Below are 24,737 nucleotides of genomic sequence, written 5' to 3' on the forward strand. Positions count from 1 at the left end.
ATCATGGCTTCAAAAACCGACTGAAGTTTTTACTGTTGCTTCGGTGAAGTGTTGCCGTGCACCATTTGCTGACACGCATCGTCACTTATTCATAAGACTGACGTCCTATTCCCCCCGAGGGAACCGGTAATTCAAGAATCGTGTGCCCTGTATCGGAATTCGGATGATAAACCGTATTTAAGAAGCGAAAATGTGTCGACAAAGTGAAGTTGAAGGGGGAGAGAAATGAAGACTCTCATAAATATAAAAAATTTTAATGAATTTATTAATATTATGGGATGAAGACGCACTTCACAGCAAGGGTGATGATTTGCAAGGGGTGTCGGTCAACAAAATTACACGACATGATGGATATTGTTGATTACTTCATGATTGAGTGGCATCATTATCAATATTAATGAGGGCAACTTCACAAAAAAATTATCCCTTCAAATTTTATTGATTTAAAATAAGCGATTGTCTTAAAATTATTGTTTTATCCATAATATTCCTCTCACGAGTGATTCCCCGTTGATAAATAAATTATCCACCGATTAATATTCAATTTCCCATTGCGATTCACCGCGTCACGAGAATTAATTAGCCATAATCGATGTTGCCACTGAACCAGCCGAGAAAACAACAATTTTCATCTCCCGTATGATAAAATCAACGACTCGTCTGACTGCCCCCTGAAATTTAAATATCCCGGTATAAACGAGTATATTCTGTAAAATCAATTGCGTGTAGCAGCACAGCCCCATAAATTCCCCGATTTCCGATATTCATGGGATAACGCAAAAGTAGGCGAGAAAATGGCCCTTAATATTACTCTACGCTGCCTGCTATCATATCCAATAAATCGTCTCCCATGTACTTTTCAGTTTAATATTTCCATGAAATTTGTGAAGAGAAAAGGACACGATGATCCACCGGGGAAACACCTTCTTGTGTGCGGAAGGCGGAGATGATGCTATGTACTTTTATTTTAATGAAAGAATATTCACGATCGCGTGAAGGAATTTAATTATCAAAGCTAAAGAGGGCGCTCCTTCCTGATACCTTCCCTTAACGACATCAAAGTACAGGGTTATCTTCTGGGATTCTCCTGGCGAAAAGCGTTTAAATCAAACGACTCAGTGGGTAAAAAAGCCGAAAAGATTGAGAGGAAAGACGAGATTCCGATCAAATCAAAAACTATTGCTTATAAAATTGAAGTGAATGAGCCGGCTGTTGTCGCTCCGAGCAAATTTATCGGCTAATAGTGGAGTTCGGGCCGTCACAATTACAGGGGGTGCAGTAACTAAAAAGAAGAGACGCGTCATTTATATTCGCAAAACGGCAATATCAAAGACTAACCGACGATTCGCTCTAGTCGTCGCTATCTCCGACGCATACAAATCATGTTTGAGAGACTTGTTTGCCAACACAATAATTCGGGGTTGCGGGGCCTCTGGGGCTCTGAGTATCGAGTCACTGTGGATTCTAATTGGGTGTGAAAACTAACTTCACCTGTCTCCGTAGCCCTTCATTCAGGAGAAAGGGGTTTTGAATGTCTCATTCAGACTTTTTTCAAGTGAGGGTTAGACGCCTCAACTGTGGCATTGAATTTCTCGAAAGGGATACATTCATGAATGGGGAGGTGGAGGGGTGGTATTGATGGGGATGTTTGATAAAGATACTAGGCGTGAAGTTTTAAATGATAGTATTACGTACACGCCGTCAAGACTTTCACTGCTCTCGACTGCAGAGCAGGTTACAATGAGTATCATTACAAAGACTGCTATGAGGCAAGTTCCCCCTAGCTCATTAAAATGGGGCTGGCGAGTCCAAGAGACTCGTAGATACAGAGTCTCCAATGCTCTGGGAGCAGGCAAGGCGTTCGATTCGCTCACAACGAGATGCGATTAGCAGCTGTTATAGAGACTCCATCGACGCCGCTGCTCCCATCTCACTTCCCATCCGGATGTCCTCAAGTACCTGTCTACTCCACCTCCAGTAATGTCCCATCAACACATGTGATTACCCTAATATATTACCGAATCTCAAGGACATTTTTACCCCACCATTTCGAGCGATTAAAATAATAATTGCACCTTGCAAAAAAGCAACATTCATCCCGTCATCAATACCATATTCAAAAGCGATAGGAATATCTCGTCAGATCCCTATCAAAATAACCTCACGCTCTTGAATAAAAGAAAGATCTTTCCACCGAGCAATGATAATTGTGTAATTCGCTTTTATACATTATAATTACCCTTGTGCGATGGTCTTTGGCACGCGAAACGTTTCCAGAATACATCAGTGTAATAGATGTTACGGAGACAGCTGCCCGCGCGCACCGATCGAGAGTGAGGCCGATGGCGCTTATATCGCACTAGCCCCATTCGCGAGATCGTAATCCCTATAAAGTTTTGCCACAACCCGTGAAAGGCATGGAAGGTAAAGGGGAAAAAAATGAAAAGTAAAACCACTCATTAGGGCTTTACCAATGGGTGAGGACAGAACGATGGTCGAGCCACCTCGTTTTAACGCTCTCATTTCCATCTTTCTTTCTTCAACTCTCTGTCTTCTTCTCCGGCCACTCCTTTTACGCGGTATTAACGTTCTGGAGAACTGCAAGAGCAAGCTTACACATCAGATCAGGTGCATCGGTCCCTTTTTTTTTTTTTCATCCAGATCCGATACCGAGATACCCCAATTCGTCATGTGTTTTGATGCGGAATTAAAATACTGCGGCTTTTTTTTTCACCACTGGATGCAATGTGTGGCTAAACTGTTTGCACTGGTATGGGTTCTTTCATTGGTTTCTTTTCCCCCATTGCGGGAAAGTTCTTTTTCTTCCCCCAAAGGTGGAACTGAGTCAATGGTAAATATGGATTTCAGGATGGCTGAGTGTGACCTTCGCTGAAATTATATATTTTTTCCGATTCTAGAGTACTTGTCAGGTGGACGTGGCTGAGGAAATGCTTTGATGTTTTTTTTTCAGCTTCTGACTTGAGGGAACCTGTATCACGCGTCGGGTATAATGTTCACTGATAAATAATCTTGGAAAGCTGCGTTTCCGAGACAAGATTCAAGGAGCGATGGAGAGCGAGACTTAATTGGTAGCGATCGGGATAAGTGAGAGTTGAATTTTTGGAATTTCATCTTGGAGGGTCGGGCCCACCGCCAGTGAGCATGCTTGCGCAGAGGAGATAAATAAGAATTAGATGTTTAACCGTAAAAAAATGAAATACCGTAACGACGGTGTGAAAGACTTCACCAGGGGCGTCAATGACAATTTCATCTTTCCAATCAATCACCAAGAGCAAGAGTATCTTATAAAAGGTGCATTGAGTCCAACTTTCGAGTGATAAGTATCCGGAGAGAAGGCTAGGCCTCGAGGGCTGGGAGCTCAGAGTATCTAATTCAGAGAGTCCACTCCGCTCACCTCAGGACATGAAACCAAGCGTGTTGACCGAGTTGGATCCGGAGAAATCACTCAAGTGGACATCCGTAAAACGCTGTTCCGCGTTCATTCGTAATCACTCCTGAGCAGGAGGACCAGCTGGAATGATACCGAATGATGAGGCATGCGCTCAGACCGAACAGCCCAGAAGAGGGCACGCAAGTATTCACGGCAGGAACTCATCTGCCTTTCATAAACGTTCCGCTGGCCAATTTACATAATTTGGATATGTTGTTCCGAATCCTTTGGTTACATTGCCAATCTCCCCCCGAAATACACGACATTGCGTTAATAATTGCACGAGTTAAATTTAATGAGTTTCTTTACGACAGACTTCGATTGGAATCCAGACCAATTAGAGGTATCTCAACATTTGGGTGTGAATCGCGTAATTCGGAATTTTTTCAAAATTCTTTCTTCGGATTGAACAAGCGTGAAATTAAAAGTGATCAGTCGGGGGTCGCCTTCAACTTTGCCTTAACGGTGGGATGACACTGCTGTGTTGAATATCGCTGCTACCAAAAATATTGTCATTATCACGTGTCCCCGAAAACCCGAACGAAATCTATAAATTCAGCGATATCACACTTATCTACCAGTTGCCTCTCGAATCACCCAAATTGGTCCGACCGAGTTGTGCGTATTCCAGGGGGTTTTCTGTTACCAGACCCGTTACGCTTGATTTCACATTCTGATGCTCTCCAAAACCCGGTACATATACATTCAGCAAACCGAGGAGAACTCAGGAGAGCGTAATTGCCGGGTTGGGCTTTGTCTCATTGCGATCCACCAAGTTTTTTTTTCAACCAGCATATACGGATATATGTGTGTGGTCGGTTATACCCCCACGTGTCCTCTGGGGATGTACATGTCAGATGGAATTACCTCTATACTTTCTCGCCGCTTTGATGTTGACTCTCTTCAATACTTCGTTCTTTCGTTCGCTCCCATTTTTCCTTTTTTTTCATTTGATATTAAATTTGATGGTTCGCAACGCAAGCACATTTTTACATTTGCCAAACAGTTTTGTTTAAATTTATGAGGGCGCGAGTGGGCGACTCTCATCGATGCAAAATCCTCGTTTAATTTCTAATTCATCAATCACTTCTGCGATGCGAAGGCTGATGCATTTGAAATTATAATGCAAGAATGAAAGAATTCATTGAAAAATCGCGGGTGACTTCGGCAGGTTTTCAAAAAAATATAAAGTCTATCATCACCTATAATTTTCAATTTCCCAAAATAAATTCAGCCCTAGCCCCCGCAACTTACGCGTAATAACCTTTCATCAAGCTTTCCACTTAATTAAAGCACCTAAAAAAAATCCATTTATCCATAGTTAAACTGATTAACCACGGGTGGGTCTCCTCATTAAACCCCCGAACCATATGATTTGCCCGAAAGTTGCTTGGACGTTCAAAAACTGAAGAGGCCCCATGTGTGCGTGATCCTGGAAAAAGGGATTTTGACCGTTATAACCCGCTGGTCTCTCTCCAGTAGTGAAAGAGTGAGAGCTCGATACGTTGAAAAAAAAAAAAGATGGCAACATGATAGAATGAACACCCGCGTGTAGCGCTCACCTCCTGCTTGCCAGATGACACCCAATGTTGGGTTCTGAAACAGCAGCGGACCCACGCGCCGAAGGGAGGGACAACAAAGTAAAAAAAAAATGACGAGAGGAGGAATATATGTTAGTACGGAATATAATGGTACTAGTTAGGGTTAGCCTCTATTGTTCACGTGTTGCTGTGGTATTTCAGTATGTGGTAGGTATATGTGATGGCACGGAGGTTACGTTCAACTGAAATTACACGGTTAATGCTGGGCATCGGTGGGGAATGGAGTAGCATATGAACTCAACCTTTTTTTACTCTTACTCTGTGTGTGTGATAATGGGTGAGGGCGAAGGCTTTGGCGTGTGCCCATCGCGTGCCGGGGGAACGACGGATGGAGAAGGGATGGGACTGACTTTCTTCCGGGATTTCCCTTCTCCGGGGATTTTTTTTCCGCTGCTGTTGGTAGAGCTGAATGAAGACGAGAATTAGGACTCAACCAGGAGACGAGGTATATGAGGATATTGGAACTAGACCTACCATCGACAAGACAAAGACATTCGATCTATTGAGTCGATATGGGGATCTAATAAGACAATCTGTCGATTTATGATATATCGATTCATTAAAATCATTCATCCTAGTACTCACCCCGAGAGCTGGTGATAATGTCTTCACCTCACGGCATACTCATGGACTTGATTACAATAATTATCGCGCCACTCGATAAAAATTTCCATTTTCTGTTTCCCACCAAATTAATCGGCAATACCATTTTCCAACCGGTTCTTCCTCCTCGATTTTTTCTTCATCTCCCCCGCCCTTCGCCAAAAGTGAAAGGGGACCCATCCTCACTGTTTATCATATCAGGCTACAAATGATACTGAACTCATGCCCTAATCAAAAAAATTATTATCATCCCATCCATTGCAATTACCTCGTGGTATGTATTTAACCCGGATAATTCCAAAAATATGTCTCAATAAATCTAATAAAATACAACTGAGCCCACTCATCAAACTGTAAACTTTCTACCTCAATCCCTGTCTCGAATACAAAATGAATTTGACCAGTCAATTGCAAAGGATGAAAAACCATTGGAAGAAGACCATGATCGGCTTTATTGGATGAATAAACTCGTCGTAAAAATCATATGCCTCGGTGGGAATACACTCGTGCCAAACTGGTAAAGACAGGAATGATCACCATCGTTCGCACAAATGAAGGAAAAAAAAATAATGAAAAAAAAATCAAGTGACATGATGGGAATGACATTAATTGCCGAATGTACCCCCGTTAGTCAGATGTACAAAACAAGCTTACTTTCATTGGAGGTTTTAACTCTCGTTTCATTTATTATTCAGTCCACGGGCAATATCATGTGCCCCGAATATGCCGTGTCATTTCTTTATTAAATGCTCTCACAATTACCCAGCGATATTCCCTTCGATATTTAATTACGCCTTTTTTTCGTATTGTTTTTGATTATTACTCGGACTATTTTACGATCGATTCAATTCATCATTCATAAATTATGAGTTTTTTTTTCAGACATGTTGCCGGATCTTATTTCATTGCACTTGTTGATGAGGTTGTTTTCATTGCAACTTATATGGAGATAAGTTACAGGTGGTGCACCTACGGATGCGTCGGTGCGTGAAGTGCGACGACGCGTGCGCATGACACGTGTTAATAATTCTAACCTTTGACTATCCGGAGAATGTTATTTGGCTGGAAGATCTCCATTTATTGGACTGAGTACACGTCGGTGAATCTATGGTCGATGGACCGATCGACTTTCCATTTCAAATGTTTCGATAAGAGCGCGCATTCGGACTTGTAAAATAAAAATGTGAAATCAGACGCACGAAGACATCATCAATCGCTACCTACGTCCTATCATTTCAAGAAAAAACACTTTCACAAATATATCCTACTGTATTTTCAATGTGAACGTACCCCCAAACTTTCTTAATCGTCAGCATGAAATCCGACAGCATTTTTCAGGTTGATTTATGACTATCTCATGCGCCAGAACATCGCCCCATTTATTTCAGCGAATGATCATGAATATTAAGTTATCACCACGAGACACTTGATCACCCGGCGATATTTTTCAAATTGCAATAATCTCATTTCGGTTCATTTGTCATTTCTTACGCTATGTCGACCGGGCCATGAACAACGTACAGAGCATGTCTCGAATTTCACGTTGATCAGGTATTGGTGGGCCGAGTGAACATTGGGGTGCAACAGGGGTTTACGGATGATCACCCCACGAATCGTGTGGTGCTTCATTTAATCACCAGGCAGGGGATGAGCGACCACGCGCCTGCGCCGCCGCCTACATTTTCGTGTATGAAACCCTCAACGGCCAGGTGTTCTTCCTCTTGGAAAAAAATGTGCCACCTTAGTGACTCTTCCGTTGCAAGTTTTTGATGACGATACATGATTACCCCTCTATTTTATATCCTAACGGTTTTTCAACCTCAAACAACTGCACTTTCGGGCGAATTTTTTGCAGTCATTCGCTTCTATTACATTCATCGTCAGCGAGTACATGACATCGTGGGAGTAATCTCCGGCAGCACATTATAGTTCGCAATTGAAGCGGAGAGATTAATCAATTTAAAAATATAATGAAGTGACCCGAAATCATAGTGTAAAGTTAGAAACAATGGGTATCATTAATTACTCACCACCTCGTCCATTATTTTCCTCGTTCACCTGCCCTTGAGCACAAGTCCAGTCCGGATGATTGATGCAGTGGAAGAGCATAATTTTTTACCTGCTTTCCACATTTTTCTGTAACTCACATCAGACTTTTCTGAGATTTTAGACCTCAGAAGATTCACATCAGACATCAACCGTTTTCTACAATCTGGCTGGTCCCGCGTTGACAGGAGAGCGATTTACGAGCGGCTGTTCCTCGTAACGGAAGGAGATGAGATCATTCTGTTAGCAGGTGTACATTTTTTTAAGGTATTCGATAGAACTTTTCCCTTTCCATCTGTAACAAAAAAAAAATATACTAATTTTTCAGTGAATTATGGTGTCTACAGAATGATATCCAACAATAGCCGTCCTTGAATATCAATTCACGTCTGGTGTCTTGCGTTCGGCGCAGGAATGGGCGGGAAAAGTCGTTGGAAGCTCCAGAGGGCTAGGGAAATAGCGCGCGCAACGCGCGTCGTTTTTGAATTCAAAAAGAAGTTTTTACTACCATATTCTTACACTCGAATAATACGAAAGTTGTGTACAAGAGCTGATGTCTGTCTGGTCGAAAATATGTGGTGGGAGCGATGGAAAGATGGGGGAAGGAGAGGATGTACAACGGGTTGAGAGAGATCACGTAAACGTTTACTGTTGGCACTGATGGTGGCGCTGATGGCAGTGACGGAAGAAGGAAGAGTTCTGAGGATAAAATTTCCAGGGGTTCGAGAGAGAAAAAGAGATGTGAAGTAGTGGGGGAGGGGTTTAGTGAGAGGCACGCGCTGTCTTTGCGTGAGAGTGTGGCGCGTGCCGGCGCGTGCCCCAACCCAGGGCATCGTATGCTCCGCGTGTTCCTCCTCTTGTACTAAACATTGGCGTAAACTCGGATTCAATTCCACTTTATATTGGGGGAGAAACAAAGACATTTGTGATGGTAAATTGAGAGGTGATGCTGAGACTTCCAAGATGGCCACCCTAAACATTTCCAATTTAAAATTAAAAATTCCACTTTCACACTTTACGACCATTTCGATAAAAAATAATGTTCTATCAACTTTTATGAAGGAAGCATGACTAAATGCATCAAAATTTGTGTAATAGGCCTGTGGAAAACGCGAACGGCTTTGAGGGGAGTTTGTTGAGAGAATTACTACTAATCCGGTCGCGCTGAATGAACCGCAGTAATCCAATGCTGTGGATGTCACGATCATTCGGGGGTAGTTGGCACCTCCCATCACAAGATAATTGATTTTTTAGGCGGATATTTAAAAGGGATTCATCACCTGCTCGATGGAGAGTGCAGATAGGCCCTGACGACGTCAAAGTATATTCTTTGCCTTTTTTAATCTATCAATATGTCGCTGGGGGGAATATTTTGCGCTTTTTTTCATAACAGTTTCATTCACTTCAAACTAATTTTAAGTACTAAAAAATTGTCGCAAAAATCTGAAAAGACAATTGTTGCAGATCGCAACGTTGACCTTGAATTTGAATTCGCGATGCTCTCTGGGAATTGTGAAATACATATCAAGAGTTGAAAATTAACTCAAGATTTAGGGCTTTACCTGCAATGAAGTCCGAGAGAATATATCAGCGAACACCAGCTGCGCGGTTAACTTCTTATTCCCCCTAGTCGGCAAGATTGAGTGGTTTCCATTAAGTTGGACGATATGTGCCCCAGGATATCTGAAGGAGTATACCTACCTGATGCCCGTCGGTTATCCTGAAGAGAATTGAGGGGGCGAGGAAGAGAGTGAGAGCGACAGTGGGGATTTTTATCTCTCGAGCGCATCTCATTTTGGGGGGGAGCGGACACTTTTTTACTTCTTCAGAACAACGTGCGGAAGGAACACCACTTTTTTTATCCATAGACTCTTGAGTTTTGCCCTGGGTGGCATCACCTGTGAGTGGCGGAACGACTAGTCATTCCACTCACTTGACGGCTATATTAACGTTTTCTGATGAATTTTTTATACTCTGAATTTTAAGAGGTCATTTTATCGAGTTATCGCTGACGATCGGTTTTTCAATTCTTTAATTTTAGGGAAATTTTAGGACAACGATGTTTCTGCATTAGCTAATGAACAAAGTCAATGTTTTTTTCTAATTCAATAAAAAAAGTGATTCCGAACTGACATTGCTGCGAAGGCAATGGGTCGTTCCTCAATTTAGTTACGGGCCGTTACAAAAATTATCTCCCAAAGTTTCTACTTCCCGACTCCCATCGGCCATTTTTCTCCCGTAAAATTTGTCCCCTACATGATAATAAAACCACAATTTTCAAGACGCTCTTCCTCTTCCGCATGCCTTTCATCTCATGTGAAAAGCAATCGTTTAAGAAGAAAGTCAAGCCTCAACATCTCTCCCCAAAACCGCACAACGGTATCGCTTTCCAACAATGTCCTAAAGGCCCATGTAAAATTGTCTCCAATAAGGAAACCAATGGAATCGTTTTTTTCTTCTCTTTGGGAACAATTGACAATTGATCTTGTCGTGCGTCAGGTGAAAAAAAAAAAAACATTTTGACGTCGTGCGTGCAATATCTCGTGAAAGTGTGGAAAAGGAAACAGAAAATTACCTGAGTTTCGAGTATCGGGAGTTGTTGCAAGCGATGAAAAAATATTCAGCGTACGTAATCGTCTTACGGTATTGCTAAATCATTGACGGCCTTTTGTTGTATTCCCACTGGAGTTTCACCTCAGCATCTCAAAAGCTTTGTGAATGGTCCATTCAAGGTATGTATTCAGTGATATGTATTACGGTTGAAGGGAAGTGAGAAATCTTTTGACCACTGGGCTCGATATCCCTCAATCGTTAAAAAAAACCTCGACCTACTGAACGAATACCACACGCGATATATGTTTTTTTTTGCATCTCCTCCTTGACTTTTGTTATTCACTGCACCAGTTTCCACCGGATATCTTTTGCATCTGAAAATAAAGACGAACGGAAAATCATCACTCCAGTGCATCCAGCGGGGATAAAAAATGTTGGTCTTTATGTGGAGGGTAAAGTATTGTGTAATTCAATTCTTATTCTTTCGATTTGAATGTCTTAGAAAATCCTCCGGCCTTCGGGTGCACCTGTTTTTAATACATCATCGTTCTGTAAGTTTTAACGAATGATAATCATGGAGATCGGGGAATTAATCGAGGGCTGGAATACAGCCTGAATGGTTTTCAAGAAAAAATTTTAATCCATCATAAATTTACTTAAAAATTTCAGATTATTCCGGGTCAAATGGGTCTCGATAAATGGCTCAGTACTGATTAAATTAATTATTAGAATGCGATAAAAGTTGTAACAGAAGAAAATAAAATCTAGGGGAAAATATGCCTCGAGGGAATTTGGCTAATTTATCAGCACAAATTCCACCGCGATACAAACACAACAGGTATTTTCCTCTTGTTCTATTCGCGCTCCGTGAAATATAAAAGCAATTGCGAAACAATTTTTTTCCATACAACAGTTGGACACTGCAAAGCGAGAGACTGCTTGCATTTTAGTCTGTACGTACACAAAGACCACTGTAACCGCATGTTGCGGATATGCATTTGGCGAATCGTAAAATGACAAATGGATACGTGAATCATTCGTAATGTATTATTTGCATTAAAATGTCCGTTAGAATTTTCTTCGATTTTCTAAGTATAGCCTATGGAAAAGTCATCTTCATTCCTTGATTCTGCGAATGGGAAACGACCAACAATGTTTAGTGTATCACCAAAAAGTGGTTGGCCCCCTCTCGTACGACAATGGAAAAAAAACTAGAGCTCAATGGCAAGTGATCAATCTAAAAGTTGAAGAATTCCATTCAACTATCAAGACAATTATATCGTGCAACACTCACTTTCTGGCAGTATTACAGTGATAACCATAAACGAACTGATAGGTGCACGTTACATAACCCCTCAACTGCACCTTCCCTGGTGTCCCCCCCTCAGACAATGAATATGTGTCGACTGCGTGTCGCCACTGCGCCTCACGCCTCGTCTACAATCGTTGGTCTATTACTGCCACAACAGAATAAATTGTTTGTGATTAAAAAATAGGAAAAAAATATAGCCACGACACTTGCGTCATTTGTGAAGACAGTCGTTGGGCATTCAATGTCTCACTGAGGTATTGCAAGTCAAAGCAGCAACTTTTTTTTAGAGGAGAGGAGTCGTTTAAAGTAAAATTTCCAGTTTATTGAAGAAAAAAAAAATGTGAAAAGTTTTATTGCTTCACAGGAACATTCTTCACAGACCTGTGTGTCTCCGAATCATTAGATAAATTCTACAAATTTTTCCAAATGAATTTTCCATCTCTCAATCAATAATAAAAGTAATGATGAGAAAAAATTGTTCATGGTAACCTCTAAAAAAATTTACAACCCAATTGAAATATTTATCACTCGCCATATCTCTACCCTCTAATCAGTCATAAAGTTTCTTTTTCGTGTCAGTGTGATAGCAATCACATGTCAGAGCCACTGGGAATTAAAATATTGCCTCCCTCGCGGAGTACTTCAAACTCCCCGAGGGAAGCTAAAACAAAATTTACCTTAGCCTATCATTCAGCGATATTATCCAATAGCTACTTCAATTTCTTCAAGGTCACCGATGCGCCCTGCCCAGGCGTGAATATGACAACCAGGTTGATCGAGTAAAATCATTGAAGGTGGGAGAGAGTTATCGATATTCATCCTAGACTGGTTTTTACAATAGGAGAAAATCGTGGGGATCCAATCACGTAGCGCAACGAATGCCGTGCTTCTAATACCGCGCATGCGCATCATTAGGGTTTACGCCCACATCCACTGCAAATCCTGGCGGTCCTAGTCATCTTCGTTTGAACGTCAAAGTCGAGATGATTTTTTGTGAGTTGACAGTGCAGAAAAGTTTACGATCAAATTAATTAATAAATTAATTAATGCAAGTCATCATCGAAAGAACTGTGCGCCAGTTCAGCAATCGTCATCTGCACTAGTGTAGGACCCTTCAGGAGAATTAATTTAGGGTCGGGTTGAGGCCCTCCCGGACGTACTGATGGCCGAATTGACAGCGGTAATTAACATGTGAATGAAATAATAGTAAATTCACTTTCAATTGATTGGCGATCACTCTCGCAGCTATTGTTTTTCAGCTTTGTACATCGGCGGTTTCTCTCCGTCCCCTCCTCGTCGCTGGATGCTACCGGAGTAGGCGGAGCTGGGGCAGCGGTGGTGATGCGCGCGCTTCCTACAACCGGACTAACTCAACAGCACAGGTGAGGCACTGGGGGGGTTTTTTGTTAGGGATGAGTATATACCTGGGTAAGGCCACGAGGACTTGGTGATACTGAGGTCAGTCGGGGTCCTGCAACACGTCGGGACGCTTGCACTGCTCGATCTTACCGCCCTTTTTGGTTTTTCAAAACAACATTTGAGATTGAGATTTTATTAGTCGTGATTAAGATTGTGAATTGGGAGAATTTATATTTTTGAGTGCATTTTTTTGGATTTATCGGAGATACGTGGAAGGATACTTGTCATCACATTGTGATTTGAGATATTTTCGGACTCTCAGTGAAGTGATTTAGAATTTTTGTATCGGTGTTCAGATTTTTTTTTTTTGCGGAATAAGTGAGTTTCCAAATGCGCGAACTGAAGGACTAGGAGAGACTTGACGAGATATCATGTGTGGTAAGTGGTGGAATGAAAATATTTTCAATTACCAACATATATGATTTAGACATTTTTCCGCAAAATATTTATCAAGTACTATATCAATATTGGAAATCTAAATATAATTTGCGGGCACATACAGTTCTAGAACAAATATTGCAGAATTGTTTTGGAACAATCTAACGTCTCATTAGATTATAATAGAATGAGGTAGTTTTCCATTATGTCAAAGGCTAATCAAACACACGTTTCCGTGCGTCAAATCAATATCTCAGGCTAAACCAAACGGTGCTAATGAAAAGAAAAATGATGGAACAATGTTCCATGTCAACTTCCCCTGGTATTTGATCAGCTTTTTATATCACCGAATATTTGTTCCCATTCCATTTGTCAGATTTCATAAGATTGTTTGATCACCGTACAGATCGAGAAGAAGTCAAATTTTTCAATCGAAGTTTGACAAATACGCGTCAAAAATGGAGAAGACAAGCGAGAAAGCTAAAAATAACTTAAAGTCATACACCTGTTCACACAGGACCTAAAAAAATGCAGCGAGTCGTTCAATTGTCTACATCAATTTCAGATTTGAATAGTTAAGTTCTTCAAGGAATCACAATTCGGTATGAACACAAGTGATGGACAATAAAAACCAGACGCCTGTTATTTTTGAAAAAAAAACACGTGTCCAATATCCGGTCTCATTATCATTTTCGATAGAAGATTGACATTCCGACATGAGACGGATTGGTGATTTAATGAGCTCAGAAATATATCCCCTGACAATGACGTAGACTCATTCAGTCCCGATAGCGTGAATAATATTTGCAAATCACCGATATGGAAATAAATGCCCTTTTATTACGAAATCTATTTGAGTTTTTCGATTCATCAAATCCAAACCGCCAATAGACAATCACAATCGCAAATGGACCACAATTCGTCTTTGTCTTCTCGACTATGGATGATTAGCCATTGATGTCTCAGGTTGTAGACACCAGCAAAACAAGTGGGAGAATAATCCCTGGACTAGACATCTCGTAGGAGTAGCGATTGAATTCTGTGATGAGTCACTGAATGATATTTTTCGGACAATGTCAATGTGCTCCATGGCACATAGATGATAGATGTCCCTGTAATTGTCGAGTCACCCACCCTCTCACATTGGCATACGAACCAGTGTAGATCCACAGTGTAATTTCCCCACTGGATATTCCTGTCCTACGAAACACGATACAAACTAATCGTTACCCTCCTTTCATCAAACCCCCTCGGTGGATTCTAAAGCTACCGCTGTATAACCACATATCATTGAAAATTATTACTCAGGCATTTAATGCCATCAATTGAAACGATCCAAGTCAATGTACCTCTTGACAATCATTTCGTCATGACATTGTTTTAGAAACAGTACCAAGAACTTGGCTGATGAAACCAGAAATCTGCAGTAGTGTTCCGGCTGGTGCACTCTCACCTCCAGCGACATTGTCACCACCGAGTAGTCCATGCGTGATGGTGGCATCGCCCTGGAGTCCAGGTGGACCAACTGGTGGTAGCAGCAGTTCAAGCAGTGGCATATCAAACCGCTCATCTATCCCAGGACTAGCACCTGATCAGCGTCTCAGTGCCTTTAGCTTTGTATCCGGTTACTCAAGTGATCTTAGAATGCAGAAGCTAGCACATGCACCCGCATCAGTTTCACATGGTAATTTTAAACGACATATTATATTTTTCCTGAGGCGAATGCGTAAGAGGAATTCACGACTCGATATTAAGATGGTCTGATGTCCTCCATGGCATCCATCATGGAGAGCCAACTGTAATTCACATTTTCGTTTCGTAACAGATTCTCTAAATCAAGGTGAACATCATATGTTTCAGTGTCTGACATGCGATCTGGTTTGTTATACGGTGGTTACAACTCAGCATGGTGGGCACATCATGCGGTCGGTCTTCTTCTACCGCATTCCCTTATGCCACCGCGAATTCCACCACAAACAACACCAGTTGCTGAACACTCGCCAATACATCAGGAGCCACTTAGTCCAGCGCGTGCAACATCACCCCGTAGATCTACCCCAGAGCGAGCCCAGTTTTCAGGTGATTAGCCGATACCTTTTCAATGCTCAACAGTAAAAATTACCGGTGATGATTAGGTGGGAAGAAGATGCGTGGATAAATTTCAGACAAAGAATGGAAATTTGTGAAATGACTTTTGCGAAGTAGTATAGTGGAACGAGTGGTAATAAGTAGGCCAGTCAATTGTCGGGTAATTGTTGGTTCAGGGGGACACGAAAGCACGGACAAATCGACGGTGGAAAAAAATAGAGTACGAAGGAAAACCGGTTGACGGCGACAAGAGAGGGGTTCAAAGGGGATATTAAGGCTTTTATCAGTGACCCGTTAACGTTATCATTGAAACAACAACCTGTGTACTTCGGACCAATTAACAATCCCACGGTAGCATCGTTATTGTCAGGGGAATTGCTGGAAAAGTACGGACACGATTTTTCTACCGATTTTTACCTCACTCGTTTGTTGGTGATTTTAAAAGTTGACTCATTACGAGGAAACTTGAGGGGATGAACAGTCTTGGCATTGGTGGTGTTTTCTGTTTTCAGTGGAAGGGGCAGCTCGATTTTCCGAAGAAGAAGTACCCCTTAATTTAAGTACCAAGCCGAGTGATGTATCGTCATCGATAAATCGAAAGAGTGAAATCTGGTCACCGGGTTCTGTGTGCGAGCGTGAAGCACGCGAAACCTCAGCGCAAAATTCACCATCAACAGCAACGCCGGTAATCACAAGACAGATTCACCACTCACCCCTCACGCCACCCTCCTCTAACGAGCGTACCTTCCAGGTAGGTGGATATTCAACCTTTCATAATGTATGAAGTATTTTCTCTCCTCTGTCATTTTCCTATTGTTCAATGGGGAAAAAGTATCATTCTCCCTATTTTGTAGATTTTAACGAACGTGCAAAATTGTTTGAAAAAAAATTTCTAGTGATACTCATCTCCAGAAATAGCAATATCACAGGGTTATAATACACATTACATTTTTCTCTCTATTTCCAACTCGGGTATTCAACCATAAGCTACTTTTTCTCTACACACCCTTGGTCTACCTTCGAACTAACTGACGTGAAATCAATCCTAGAAATCTCGAAACCCCCGAGGGAGTATATTTATCCACCGAGCGCCATACCGTTTTTTCTGAAGTATCAGCTACTGTTTTGGCGAACACTCGACGACACACTGAGTTTTACGACTGGCAAGCCAGTAAACACCTTATTTTTACCGTTCAATCTCCTTACTCGTTCGAGTATTCCAATATTCCTCCATTATTAGAGCAACCAAAGCTGTCGTAAAAGCGGTTCTTTTTTACGACAGGTCAATGTTTTGAGGTTACATTCCACGATTCTAATCATGACACCGATGCCAACCACCGATCGATAGATATTTTTCAATTGCATCAATTACCCAGTCAATATGAGCGAATATTTTGACACTCCGGAGGGAAAACAGACACAACTGAGAATCGCCGTTTCGGGCAATGTAAATAAATATAATAATAATAACAGGGGTAGGAGCTTATTCGGCGGAACCTCTTCGGGTTTCATGCCACTCTACATGATTTTCAATGAAATTGAAAGATGGTAAAAATCATCGACCACAAGGCTTCTATTCGAAAGGAAAAAAATGAAAGTACACATGAGATTCTATCAGTGCTTTTTCCACTCTCCGCCTCTTTCATCGATCCAATAAACGCAATGGGCGTATTATCACGATACGCGATGTCTCCTCTCTCTTTCTACTCTACTTTACTCACGTTATTTTTTTTGTCATGGCACTGCCTCCGTCAAATTATAGTGCCTGAGGACACTATAATACATTAAACCACTAGTGCATCGGTGTTGATGCACTGGTGAGTGGAGCAAAATGAGTCAACGCCTGTCAGAGAAAAAAAAATTATGGCGAGTTTAATACATTACAGCCGTATCGCCTATTACAGTGTTATCAGCTGTAACGATTGTCATTTTGCTCGATTGCAGAGAAAATCGGAAAAATTAATTCCGTAATGTATTTGGATTTCATGAATAGACAATCATCAGCAGGCTAAATATATTGCTCGTTCATTTGTCTTTGGTACACTTCACCCACAAATACAAGTCGAGTAAATCAGGGGATACACTCGAATTAATAACAAATAATAAAATCTTTCCTGTTGCATTAGTTATTGACAGACTTTACGGAGGAGATCGGCTGGTTTTGAATTTTTTCGGAATATATATGTGTGTTTCCACAAGCCGATCAATAAATACAACCACGTGGCGTTCCGTCCATTTGGTCAGACATGTAATTGTTACTTTGGCTCGTCACCTATTTCCACTTCATAGGTAGGAGTTTTTGTTTACTCCTCGAGGCTTTCAAATATTTCGCGACAATTTCGAGTTATGACGGCAAATGTCGAACAAAGTTTGCACTGCTCACCAATTCATGGCTTTCTTCGTGGACTTTCGGTTGAATTATTTAAATGTCTTGACCACACGTCAAATTTTACTTCAATCCAGTTGGCTTCGTCTTGACGATTAATATAGCAAATTATGTAAAGCCTCTGCGTTGACGATAATGATAACGTTTTGCAATATTTTTCTCTGAATGGAAGCAATCGCAATACGACCTAACGGAATGGCTCTCCCTATTGAGGCTAGTTTCAATGATTTCAAGTTATCTATTTCAAACGCGTACCGGAAATCTACACATTGCACCTTTGTTTTTGTACTCCGTGATGCTCCTGACAAGTGTCTAGACGCGAACAACTGAATGTCCGGTGGGGATGTATTTTTTTTTTCCTCTGACTCATTGTTCGCTTTACAAAAGTTGAGAGGCGCCAGTTAGCTTCTTTTGCCACAGAGGTGGGACGTACAATGGTTGACAAGGCGGAAAGTCAAAACGTTCCGTAAACACAGGTGCCAATGAATGACCTGTATAGGGATTTTTTATCACTTGCACTCGATATTCTTCAGTGACAATCAATTGTCCGAAAATGATCTATGAAAGGAAAAGGGGAATTTACTCAACTGCCGGTCTCCACCACATTAGAGTCAATATTTTCAAAAGTTGATCAGTTTGTGGCCGGTATTGAGAACGGAAAATCATAAATTTTTTAGATTAACTGGGTGAAAATATATGGAAAAATAGGCTATGGATGGTGTTTTTTTTTTTGTCGTTTGATATGAATATCGGTCTGTCACTGTAGTGCCCTCTTATCACTCATACAATCGGTGAATCGGTAGAGAAGCAATTTGTGATTGTACAATACAACCAACTGCCCCTAAAAGACATAGAACAGAAATACCACACGCTATTGTAGATTTCAGTCTATCAATCTGTTGGGTGGTATGATTCAACGGTTTTGCATTGATTTCATACCTCATAACCGGCTGTTGATCGCCCATTGCGTGACAATCACGATTTCAATCACGTGAGAATTCTCAGCACCCTATGTCATACCATTTCGGGAAGAAGGCGCATTTGATCACAAAATAGGGACTTCCCTCTGCTCAGCTTATTTTTCATTTCCTTTTTTCGTGATCGCTCAATCTCGTGAATTTTTAATTCCTTAAATACCTAAATTTGGACGAGAGGTTGTCGTTCAGACTTTGTGAGTAGACGTTAGAGTAATGATCGCGATAATTTTTCGATGGTTTATGGATGGAATTGTTTATTAATGGTGACTATATGATTTTTTTTATAGTGCAAGCAGTGCGGCAAAGCATTCAAACGATCAAGCACACTCAGCACTCATTTACTGATTCATTCTGATACGCGACCCTATCCCTGCCAGTACTGCGGGAAGAGGTTCCATCAGAAGTCTGATATGAAGAAGCATACGTACATTCATACCGGTAAGTCATCATTTAAATTATTTTCAATAAAAACCGCATTAGACGAAAATATGAAATAAGGATGAATATTTTCTCCTCATGTAACACATACTTAACTCGAAGAAATCAATGGCGCCAAAAAAATTATAGTGCCGTGGAAATCATACGATCAAACATGTCAACGAGTCAGTTGGATGTGAAATAATTCATGGACATCAAGGGGCGTTACTTTGTCCTCTAACTTCTGTTTTATTCCTTCGGAAATAAACTTTTTCCCTCGCCGAGGAGAAAAGTTAATGCTACATTACATCTACACAGCTTTGTGAGGGTGGTAACGAGGAGTAATTTCACTCACCGCATTTTTCCATTCTCCTTTTGTAATATATGTTGAAGTTTATACTCGGCAACTTTTTGCGCGCTGTCACTAGAATTGTTCGGACAAATTTCACCCATTTCACTGGGGGTAAAGCTTGAGGACAAGAATTTCTAAAATGACAAATTAGTTTCTAATGCCAATCGACATTTTTTTCTCTCAGATGACAATTCACTGTCGATTTTTAAAATTACAGCAGTAGTTGTACGCGTGCTCGTCTCTCCCCTTTTCTCTTACTTAATTAGCCTGAAACATGCACCCCAAGCATCGCTTAGTTGCGGCCGTCGGGCACGTGTCGACCGGGCGCCGGGTACAGGAAACTCACTTAACGCCCAACAAACAGCCCATTTCCCATCGCACCTTCCTTCCGGTCATTTGTGCATATCCCATAGACCATTCTAAACAGTGCAACTGTAAGAGTTCCCTCATACCATCATATTTTTCAATCCTTCCTTCAAATTCTATGGAATTATCTCCATCATTGGAATTTGTCAGTTTGATTGAATCGAATTGATACATCCATCACTCCGAAAAAAAGATGCCATGAATTCTTAACGTCTAAAATTTCGAAATTTTTCATTTATCAAATATTCATGTGCACGAAACCAGACGAAAATGTCCAAATATATGGGATTTGCAAACCCTTTGTCCTTGATATTGAATAATCGAGTATGAAAACTTGAATGATAGCTGTTGAAAAAAAAAACCGTCTCACTGATGCATAATTCCGATAGCATGACGGGGCGGGATGAAACACTAGAACTATCAAACATCTGAAATATACGAATAATGCGGGAGCAATAGAAAATGCACAGTACTGCATATAGGGCTTTGAAAAAAAAATTCCCCCTCCCTCCCTCCCTCCCTCCGAGGAAGGGAAGAGAGACACTTTAACCCTTTGTGTCTATCGAGGGAAAAAAATAAAAATAAAAGTTTCTTCTTTTTCCATGTTAGAGTGAATGTTAGAGTTGGTGCGGTGTCACGCAGAGTATGAAGTGGTTGCTGTCAACCCTATCACCAACCGTACAGCCGTACTCTGTGGTCTTCTATACACCGCTGTTGAAGTTGACACACCACCCTCCACCCTCTTTTAGATTATAGAAGACAATTGCTGTACATTCCATATGACAATGGGAAAATTATGGATTTCAAGAATGATAGAACTCTAGGTTTCAAATGAACTCGGGGGTTTATTATTTCCGGTTAAAGTTGAAGTTTCAACCCCCCGGTGTCGTCGCGAATGAATACCTGCGAGGGGTTTTGTTGTCGGATCTCTTCGGCATTTAGAGATCAATCAGAATTGGGATCGGTTTGATCGTCGGTTCCGCAATTGAGGGAGCTGCATTTTATCGTGGGTAACGAGGGGTATTTCAATGGTCAGACCTACAGAGTTAAGTCAATTGAAGGGTAGACCTACAGAGTTAAGTCAATTGAAAAAATTAAGTATTGTTGTGCGGCCCAGAATAAGGTCAGCATGACCAATGTTTTATTATCATTATGATTAACAACATGTGATAGATCTTTGAAAGTGATGTTTTATTGATTTTATGCTTCTGCTCTGCCTTCATTCTCCCTCATTACTGGGGTCTCTCTACCTTTAACGGCACGTCTTAAATATTTACCAAGCGAAACGCCCAGTTACAAGTCTACCCGGAATGAGTTTTAATGATTGGTCGGTGGGAATGAGAAAATATATGGGCTTTGATATTTGTAGGTTTATGCTCAACCGGAGAACTATACGATACCATTTGCTCTACTCAATTATGCAGATGACGGGAAATTAATGAACTTGAAATAATAACTGTGTTTATCTTCATTCTGTCGTCGTAAAGAAATCAATTTTCTTCAAATAAAAAAAGAGAAACAAGTATTAAAGACAAATAAAAATTTTTCCATAAAAAAAAGTTATTCCAAAATCATTGTTTCCTATTTGTTTGCAAATGCTATTGAAAAAACAGCTTCACGTCGCATCGAGTGAAATATTTTGTAATCAGGGTGCTGGTGCAATTACGCTAATTGTATTTTCCTTACCCCCGATCCTCCCGGGAGGGAGAAATGACTTTGAGCGAGTGACTGGAAAAACACACACATTAGAAGTGAAAAAAAAAATGAACGAGGGACAGAGAATAAGTCTATGTCGATTCAATACACATGAGCGTTATTTACGCAATTAATATTGAGTGTATGTAAACCAATTAAAAAACGTTAATGACACTGTTACAGTACGACAAATATTTTGTTATTATTTTCGTGGAATCGGTAATAGTTGAGGGACAATATTTTGCTCAATAATTATTTTTAATTTGAAATTGGGTGGGTAGAACAATATTGATGATTTATCGAATGTCATCGGTTATTTCAACTGATCTGATTTCGTCTCAAGGGGAATGATTTTGTTGGGCATTCGTGGAAACAGAGAAACCTGTGACAATATTTTCATTCAATCGTGATTCAATCATGATTAATTTCATTTAATATCAGAGTGATTCATTTATCAATAAGGAATATTGATAATTTCCAAATACAAAGATGATTGAGATTCGTCATTACCGAGAATTCTGTCTGAGAATACGTTTAGTCGATCTGAATGACAGAAAATGTCATCCAACAGCATATCAATCGTCCGTGTGACGTTCATCTTCTATATTTTTAGTAATCCAAGACATTAAGTTGAATAAATCTCGGCTGAATGCCTGTTTTTCTCTGGCACATATTTTTTAAATGTCACAGGCGTAATTAAAAACCCCAAATCGACAGCTGCGGCTTAAATCGTCATTTGAATCCATGTGATAGGGGACTGATAAAAACAAATCTGAGGATTATTTTCTTCCAGAAGAAGAGCTAATATTCTACTTTTCGTGGAGGGGAGGGCAGGGGGTGGGCTATTCAGAATTGATGCGTCTGGGGAATGAAGAATTCCTCGAGAATCGATGTTCACATGGTGTTGGTTTTGATGATCAATAAAATTCATTCATCATGCTCTCATCATTCCGACCGTTCGCACAATTCATCGGTGTATTCAGCTGTGTGTGACTAACCTTGGTGTCTGACGACGCAATTGCGCTTTATTCTGGAAATTCATCCATTTGGTTTGTTTTTCAAGCGTGATAATTCTCTTTAAAGTTGATGACAATAGAGACGAGTATTTTTTTTTCATTTGTGAAACGTGAAGAAATGAGGTTTTAAAAAAAAATTGGCAGAAAGGAATCGTAAAATATTTTTACGATAGCATATGCTCGGTTCATTATTAACATATTCTCTAGAAAGGAGAATATATATGTATATCTGAGGCAATTTTCATTGACCTATTTTCGTTGTATACACTCCCTCAATTTTTTTTTATTTCTATCTGTTACAGGTGAAAAGCCCCACAAATGTGTAGTCTGTGGTAAAGCATTCTCTCAAAGTAGCAACCTCATCACTCACATGCGAAAACATACCGGTTACAAGCCCTTCCAGTGTGGCCTGTGCGACAAAGCATTCCAGCGTAAAGTCGACCTCCGAAGGCACCGAGAGGGCCAACATCCAGCAGCACCAGCCCTGGACTACCGCTCGCTCCAAGTACCAAATTCCCATCAGCACACACGATCGCCAATCTCACCGTCCTACCACATGATACCAATACCGGGGAGCAGCTGAGACCAAAAACAATTTATTCGGTTTTTTAAATAAAAAAAAAAATGAAAATTAAATGTTCTATCGGCTGGACCAATGAATTTCTCCGTGTAGAAATTATTTTTTAACGAAATTTTAATCTCTTAGGTTTATCTCTTCCGTCGAGAGATGGTAAAAATTATTTCTCAAATATCGAACCGTCCAAAAATGTTAATGATAATTTGTAAATAGTCATTAATTCGTGAGGGGGGGCTGGATTAAACGATAGGAAAAATCTACGTACGAGTGAGTGAATTATAGAGTGCCTTTGGTCAGTGCATATACCTGAGACGTATTTATTTCAATACTTTAGCGTAACTCGTACTATTTATAAACATCTGACTATTCTTTCTCTTTGTTTACAGTTATCATTCACATACGTGTCATAGTCCATTGAAACCAAAGCCGCCCTTTCTGATTTTCGCTTTTAATTAGTGTCTTCGGGGGAGGAATGTGAAAAATTATTTTTTTCTTCAAATTGTATAAAAAAAATTGAGTACTTATTATTCCTTTGAGCGCTTGGGCATTGTAAAAGGATTTCATAGCGGCTAGAGGACCAAAGATATATAGAACTTAAGGCTGGTATCGACGGGGCGAAACCAGCGACTTCGGTGCAGTTGAGTAACTTTTTAGGCACGATTAGCATGCCTGAAAAATTCCTTTCTCCCACATTATGAATAAAAATAAAAAATTCTGGTCTGGACTTGTGACGAAATGTACTATTTTCTCGTGATCAATGTTTTCAGGGAGATATTTTTATTGAAAATATTTTTCACGGAGAGAAGCTTGAAGTTCCGGGTATTCGCCAACCGTCGTTTATTATTTTTTTGTAAAAATAGTTAGTGTGATTGGACAATTACTATTTTAAGTTAATGTTAATGAATGGAATTCGATCAAGATAAACTTATTTAGCATAAAAATGCAATTAAATTTTGAAAATGTTGATATACTTTTAATAGGTAGGAATTAATTCTAAGTATTGGTGTAGTTATGAAATGAATGGATGATTATTTTCGGGTATTTAAGGATTAAAATTGACTGCGTGATTGGGTGCATGAAAATAATGATTTTGTGTTAAATCGGTAAAAACCAAAAAATGTGTTTATTGATAATTGAAAATCCTATTGAATAAATAAATTGTTTTCTTATAAAAAAATGACTGGTTTGATGATTCCTCTCATGAGCGGCTGACAGGCCAGAAAATTTTCTTTGTTAATCGGTTAATTAAAAAAGTTGATTAAAGACCTTTCTCTCATTTCATTGAGTAACGGTAGGCATTCAGATTCAAGATAAATCGCTCGCACGGAGAATTATGCTCGATTTATTTTTATTTCTCACTCACTGGCGAGACACCAAACGTGTAATCAACGGCAATCCATTACGCACCAGAATTGAAGATTTTCCACTTATCGACGTTGTTTATGTGAGTGGAAAAAAAATTGTAAAAATTTATAGTGAGGAGAGGTAATGAATCTCACG

General features: G+C 40.3%; 2 protein-coding genes across 2 annotated transcripts in view; one reads left to right on the top strand and one right to left on the bottom strand.

Moving 5' to 3' along the window:
- LOC135167031 (uncharacterized) overlaps positions 1–11,684 on the bottom strand; it is a 52,652-nt gene extending 40,968 nt beyond the window's left edge. The window contains exons 1-3 of the mRNA XM_064129874.1: positions 11,549–11,684; positions 10,277–10,628; positions 7,686–7,996 (exon numbers count right to left, since the gene is read on the bottom strand). The gene's annotated coding sequence lies outside the window, so the exon portion shown is untranslated. The remainder of the gene's footprint in view (positions 1–7,685; positions 7,997–10,276; positions 10,629–11,548) is intronic.
- A 1,289-nt stretch (positions 11,685–12,973) lies between these two features.
- On the top strand, positions 12,974–24,423 carry LOC135167033 (zinc finger protein Gfi-1b-like). Its single transcript, XM_064129876.1, has 6 exons — positions 12,974–13,363; positions 14,748–15,047; positions 15,224–15,442; positions 15,964–16,202; positions 19,102–19,252; positions 22,963–24,423. Exons 1-6 carry the CDS (start codon positions 13,357–13,359, stop codon positions 23,241–23,243), a joined length of 1,197 nt encoding a protein of 398 aa, XP_063985946.1. The 5' UTR covers positions 12,974–13,356; the 3' UTR covers positions 23,244–24,423.
- The last annotated feature ends 314 nt before the right edge of the window (positions 24,424–24,737 follow it).

The sequence above is a fragment of the Diachasmimorpha longicaudata genome, chromosome 10 (assembly GCF_034640455.1).
Source record: "Diachasmimorpha longicaudata isolate KC_UGA_2023 chromosome 10, iyDiaLong2, whole genome shotgun sequence".
NCBI lineage: Eukaryota > Metazoa > Arthropoda > Insecta > Hymenoptera > Braconidae > Diachasmimorpha > Diachasmimorpha longicaudata.

Excerpts from the sequence above, each read along its gene's own strand:
- LOC135167033 (XM_064129876.1), top strand. Across the intron at positions 15,048-15,223 it reads ACCCGCATCAGTTTCACATG|TGTCTGACATGCGATCTGGT; the intron begins GTAATTTTAAAC and ends CATATGTTTCAG. Across the intron at positions 16,203-19,101 it reads CTAACGAGCGTACCTTCCAG|TGCAAGCAGTGCGGCAAAGC; the intron begins GTAGGTGGATAT and ends TTTTTTTTATAG.